The 7,115-nt window shown below is 34.5% G+C and overlaps 1 protein-coding gene across 1 annotated transcript; it reads right to left on the bottom strand.

The window, feature by feature from the left end:
* Nucleotides 1-5,266: 5,266 nt before the first annotated feature.
* On the bottom strand, nucleotides 5,267-5,905 carry LOC149566594 (uncharacterized). The gene has a single exon (XM_089816504.1). The coding sequence runs from the start codon at nucleotides 5,903-5,905 to the stop codon at nucleotides 5,267-5,269; it is 639 nt and encodes a 212-aa protein (XP_089672630.1).
* Nucleotides 5,906-7,115: the final 1,210 nt, after the last annotated feature.

A 7,115-nucleotide genomic window follows, 5' to 3' on the forward strand; every position in this document is an offset into this window, starting at 1 on the left:
TCGAATTAAATGGGGAGTGATGAATAGTATTGAACTCATTTTATAATGATGAATCTTATACACTTGATATCTAAATTTGAAAAGGGAACTGAGACCTCCAAACTTAGTAATTTAAACAAACCCAACATGTGCTTGTATTGTCTTTTCTCTATGCTTCTTATTTTGGGTTTTGGGTTGACTAGTTGTTGACCAGTTATAGGACGTCTACCAGAGGCTCAGAGGTTATGATTGTGATGTCATGATGATATCTTTTGATCTCGATCTTTTAAAACTCAACCATGGTTATGTGATGGCATGCTGATTGATATTGTCTTCAGTCTTCTTGTGTAAACTGTGATATATGTAACCTTTTTATGAGTTATCGATCAGTTGTATTGGATTACATTCCAGTTACTTTGATGGGATTGAATTGTTTATCTGATCTTGATGATGTCATGTTGTGACATGTTTTGACTAAACCATTTTGGAGTCTTCGATCAGTATTATTTTGAGATACTTTTTGGTTGCTTATTGAGAACCAATGATTATTGTGATTATCAGTGATACCATCAGTTGCCAATAAAGAACTATTGTGGTCATGATTATCTATGGATGCTTTTTAGTTGACTCATGGAGATTTGATGTTTATATTGTGAATTATCTTTTGGTATTTTGTGATTTATCACTAATACATTTGGCATTGATTTGTAATGGCAAAGTGTCACAATTACGACCGCAATGTGTCGTAACTGCGACAGTATTAGACGTCGTTCTTTTTTAGTCACAAATTATGACATCTACCCTCTGCCATCACAATTACGACGCGTATCCATCACTATGAAACCTCTTTATGATGGCATGAACCCCGTCGCAATGCTTGCGGAGTACATCGCAATTGTGACGTTCTCCCCAAACATTGCGATGACGATCGTGACGGTAGTTGGCGATGGGGTCGCTGTATCGGTGACGTCGACATCCGTCACAATGCTTGCCCTGAATGTCACAATTACGACATCCATGGAAAATTGTGACGAGGATCGTGACGACAGCTAGCGATGGGGTTGCTGTATCGATGATGCCGATGTCCGTTGCAATGCTTGCGTTGATGTCGCAATTGCGACGTCCTCGACAAGCAGTGCGATGGCACCGCTGTGGCGACAACACCAAGGGCCATCCTAATGGTTGGGTTGATGTCGCAATTGTGACGTCCAAGGAAGCACTGCGACGGGGCTGCTGTGGTGGCGACACCAACTACCGTTGCCGCCACAGCGACCCCGCTGCAAGCATATTTAGCCTGTTGCTTCAGCCACAAACATTAGCAATGTTACACCCATTCTGAACCACACCAGCTATAATTTCTTATGTAAGTTTATTAGCATGATGTCGAGTAATAATACCTATCAAACCATTTGTAGAATGTTTGACATTCTCATGACTGTTACCATTAATTTTTGAATAAGCTTCAAAATTTCTACCAATATAGTTCTCATTATCATTGCTCACATCACAATTTTGAGAATGTCTAACAACCATATCATTAAAATTACCGATAGAATCAGTTCCCTTTATTTCAAATTCTTGCTTCTTAACATTATTACTAGACCCATTCAATGTGCATCCATTACTTATGGTATGACTTGAGAAGACATTATTTGTTTGAATACCATTGGTTCTTGGAGGCACCATCTGTAATGTAGCGTCATGATCTACTGATGATCTGGATTTACTGCATGACTAGCCATAACTTGTGTTCTTTTCTAAACTTTTTGAAATGAAATTAACATTTGACAAATTTTCTACCTGTTGGGGTATCTTGTTTACACTTGCAACACTAAAAGAGATTGTTGTCGTTTGGAAAGAATGCATGTTTTCTATCACTTGGGGGAAATATAAATCTTGTAAGTGGTTTTCCTTTGGATGTCCAATGTTCAATGACACCCTCTTCTTTAGTTTAGAGCCATTATACTGAGATTTAGACCCACCTGTTGTTTGAATGCTAGTTTTCTTATCTCGTATATAGAATAGCATGTAAGCTTTTTGGGAAAGCACACTTTTCTCACTGACTGAATAGACCTAGAGTACAAAATATCATAAGAATAACTTCAATCAATCTAAGCAACTTTAGTATAATTAGTGTTACCGTATAAAGAAAAGGTTCTACATAAAATTGTAGTTCTTTTATGTATTCTGTTATACACAAATTATAATGAGCTTGCTCCACAAAATTAAACATGTCTTCACAACTGTAGGAAATGTATACCCGATTATCATCTAAAGCATGCCAGATGCCTGTGGATGAATGAATAAAGCAGAAATAATGACCAGAATGTGTGTTCCAGCCATCATGAACAAGAACACCATAAAGAGTGTACTTAAAATTGCCCTCTTGTGATTGATCAATAGACAGAGAAACTAGAATATCATTCAAATGTGCAAAATTTATTATAAAACCAGTAAATATTACAAAAACTATATTATTAGATTCCACTAAAAATGTGATCCACTGGCAAATAATATTGTAAGGGCTACTTACATGTCAACTGCTAACAAATGGTTTGAGATCCAACGTACAACCAAAGTCTACTTTTTTGTCAATTTTTCCTCCAGATCCATTTAACACAAGGAAAAAGAAAGTTACACAACAATATTCTATTCAAACAAATTCACAACCATCTGTAGTCATTCCAGATAAGATGGAATTCAGTCACGATACACAACTAAATAAATGTAAAGTGAATTTTCTTTAAGATACCATTAAAAGGATACTAAACATTGGTTGCCTGCAGAAAAAACCAATCTGAAAGACATGTCACAACATGATTAATGAATCAAAAGAAATTCTTTGTTTAGAAGAATTAAAACATAATATAAAGATGTCTTCAAATATGTATATGGACAATAACCAGCGTTTCACCGACAGCTAAGATGGCTCCAATTTCACTTGGAAAAAATGCTAGCCCAAAATCAGAACTTGAGATTGACCAGTTCTTTGAAAAACCATCAAAAAACTCTTTCTAAAAGTGTTAGAATTGTCTAAATTACAAATTCTGGCAAGGAAGAAAAAGATTCTGAATCTGACAGCTTGTGTCCTGTCTTTGCACTGAAAAAAATCATCATAATCCAGATATGCATGATCATAGTATAGTCAATCTTTCCACTTTACCCAAATTATTGCTCTTATATCAGCTGATAAGGTTGAAACATCAATGAATAATAATATCCCAAATATTAACGAAAATATGCAGGGCATCAGTTAAGAGATTACACAACAAAAGAGATGTTTATGGGCCAAGATGACCACATCCAATACATAGAAATAGAATAATTTCCCTTGAAGTATGATCACACCAAACGCTACTACTTAGGAAGCAATCACTTGTCGCATATTTCTCTCTTGAGAATGAACCCACATAGGATACTCTCCTCATATCCCTCACAGTGATATGCACTTACCATGTATAATTTACTCTAAAGATAATTGTAAATTTTTAGTAATACACATGATCACCGCACAGGACAACTCATTGCACAATATAACTAATTTCAGAAGTTCCCTTCTAGCATTCGTTACAATGATATTCATATAGTGTATGTACTTTATAATCACCACCTGGAGTGACTCATTGCGCAATATAACGAGTTCCAAGTAACATCTTGGCATCCTTGGCAATGATATGCATATGCTATATATGCTTTCTTCTAATGATAATTGGTGGGTAAACCCGTTATCACCACTCAGGTCTGGTTGCCCAAAAAAACTAATTCTACAAGTTACCCATTTGAACAAATACAACTAACATGGTGAATTAAACATTGCATATCATCTACTCTATCACCTTGTATACATCATAATACGATATTCATGGGTACAACATAATGAGAATGGTTCTATGTATAAATCTTTCAATCAACCATGCAAAATCATCCAATGAGTTGCAACTAATAAATCAAGATTGAGGACAAAATTAGGTGAAAGATTATCGAGATAGAAAAAACATGCATTAGTAAATATAATCAATCATTTTCTAACATATTTTAAATTTTTTTTATCATGTAGTGCGTCATTCTATTTGTGGATGATTCTGATTGGTGAAAACAAAGTGAATATTGTTACCAGTCACAAAAATTGTTTCTAGTGTTGAACTAGAATATACAACAAACTCTATGACTTGACTTCTATTAGTATATAAAGCTTTCACAAAGCTTCCTCTTATCATATGTAATATGTAAGGATACAGAGCAATCCAAATTAATCATTTAAGAAACAAAATGGCTAAAGAGATGAAATTCAACTGCTTCAAAAATTTAGCTGGGCATATAACAAATGTAATGTTGTAATACATAATTGAACCGGCCTGGCATAATGAAAAAAGAATGGGCAAATAATATAAGCCTGTAATTCTCAAAAAAAGTGCAATTTTTGGGATATTTCAATAGCCTTTTACTAATTTTAATAAGTACACGCATAAAACTGAAATTATAAAAACAAAAATATGTTAGTTCAACCTGAGAAATGAAATTAACCTAGCGTCTGAGTAAATAATTGTTTAGCAAATGTATACAAATGTAATTCTACATCATGCATCTCATTCTGTAGAAGATCAATATCTCATATTCTGGTGTTGATGGATAGACTTACAACATTCACTCAATCATGCCTGAATTTCATAAATAAATAATTAGCAAAGTCTATTTCCCCTCCATGAATTTTTTTGTCCTGGAACTTTTGATAAATCCGAGTAATGACAATCTAGAGAAAATAAATGTTGTTTCACATGTAAAAATGAATGCTTAGTGTTCTTTTAATAAATGAATATCTTCCATGACCTATATTTACATATTTTGATATCTTAAAAATGTGGCTAATTTCGTGACTAAAAAACTATATGGACCATATTCATTGTAAACACTGCTTTAAATCAATCACGAGTAGTGCTCCTCACTATAATTCTATTTCTTTTGAACATACCATTTTATATTAAACTAGAAAGCAATAACATGGTATTTAGAATTGGTTGATGGCCTGTACATATCATTAAATTCTAAATTCCTACTACACATTCTCATATGTATTGCATGATGTCTACCCTACGAAGATATAGCTTATTTGACATTTGATAAAATGATGACGACGAATGAAATACAATAAGAAAACATTAAGATTTCTTTAAAAATGAGAACATTCAATGAAAACCTGTACCTAGTAAATTTAGATCAGTCAAAAGTCAGCTTCAAAAAGCATGATAGTTGGCCCAAATAAAACATATATAATAGATGATGAGCAGGCTTACCCTTCCAAAATTTTCTCCATTTCTTGGATTTTCTTCTCAGAGGACAAGAGAGACTCCCATGCACCAACTAAATTATCAATACTAGACCTTAGAACCTCAAAATCATGCCTAACTTTGCAGAGCTCCTGCTCATTTTTTGTTGCACGTTGTCTTTGTCTTGATGTTTCTTGTTCCATATCTTCAAGCTTTTGCTGCATTTCCTTGAAGACACCACTGGTACCCCTGGCAACCTTCTCCATTTCTTCTACTCGTGCCCACATGCTCTCAATCTGCAGTGCCTTTTGCTTCACTTGATCCTGACTAGCAGAAGCTTTTTGCTTCTCCACAACAATCTCTGTCTCAACTATAATAGTTCTTTTAAGAAGCACCTCCATCACGTCAGTCATTAGCATCACAGTTGTTGCTATTCGCTCCGTGTACTCTTCATCACTTTGTTCTTTAGGTCCTACCATGTCGTCTTTACCTTTTGAAACAGAGTTTTCCTCAGTTTCCTTGGCCTTGGAGCTTTCAAATAGAGATAGATTAACATCTTTGCACCACTCAGACATGGGAACACCTTTTTTGTCAACAAATCCCACACCTTCTTGACATTTAATCCCACAAGATATGTACCCAAAACATGGCATAGACATCATCCTTGCTTTTGACTTCAAATATGACAACAAATTATCTATAGTCTTGATGTGTCAACGGAGAAGATCAACTTCCTTCTTCTGTCTCTTCTCAGCATTCAAAAGACATTCTTTGACAATTAACAATTCTGATACTAAAAAGTCCTCTCGATCCTAATCTTGGGTAACCTCCTCCTGACAAATATCCTCCATCTGGCTAATTTGGGCCTTCAATAACTTTTTCTCACCATCTTCATTCATTTTTTATTTGGTTGCCCTTACAATGTTTTCAAAACAGGACTGTATATATGAAAGTTTAGCCTGAATCACCACAAAAATGATATTAGACACTACCATGCGACTGCTCTGATGGCTGAATTACATGCAAAAGTTACAAATAGGCATTTCATTCCCCCACAGAATTGATTCAAATAAAAGGTGTACTCGCTTTCTATGACATCAAAATCAACATTTGATTTACAAATGATAATGAAGAAAAACTGGTTTGCAACATATGAACCCAGGACACATTTATTGCATTAGATTCATATTCATTGTATTGCACTTAATGTATTCTTCAATTTACATAGAACTACCTAGAAAAAAATAGAGGGGTAGGTAATGTTGATTGATATGGATTAGAAGTTTTCCAACAAACTGGGTTCAATAAAAATATCCGGGTGAACTCCCCTTGCCAAAAAACCTCCATCTGGCTAATTGGGCCTTCACCAACTTTTTCTTGGTATCTTCACTCATTTTGATTTGATTACCCTTACAATCATTTTAAAGTAGGACTCATGACAATTTAACCAGAATTACCACAAAAATGATATCAGATGCTACCTGGCAACTGTTCTGATGGCTGAATTATATGTAAAAAATTCAAACAAACATTTCATTCCCTAAAATAGGATTTATTTAATCGAAAGAGCATGCCATGACTTCAAAGTCAATAGTAGAGTCACAAAAGATAGTGGGTGGGGAGTATTGGTTGTAAAAAATTCAAATAGACATTTCATTCCCTAAAATAGGATTTATTTAATTGAAAGAGCATGTCATGACTTCAAAATCAACAGTAGAGTCACAAAAGATAGTGGGTGGGGAGTATTGGTTTCACAGGTAACATGAACCCATGACACATTTATCATTCTTTTCATTTCTAATTGTAAAATTACCACCTTACAATCATATTTCTTGGATTGAACTTAATATATTTTCTTCAATTTACACAGAT

The sequence above is a fragment of the Cupressus sempervirens genome, chromosome 3 (genome assembly GCF_028749045.1).
Source record: "Cupressus sempervirens isolate cs-2001-9-10 chromosome 3, ASM2874904v1, whole genome shotgun sequence".
NCBI classification, from domain to species: Eukaryota; Viridiplantae; Streptophyta; class Pinopsida; order Cupressales; family Cupressaceae; genus Cupressus; species Cupressus sempervirens.

Excerpts from the sequence above, each read along its gene's own strand:
- LOC149566594 (XM_089816504.1), bottom strand. The coding sequence starts at position 5,905 with ATGATGTCTATGCCATGTTTTGGGTACATATCTTGTGGGATTAAATGT.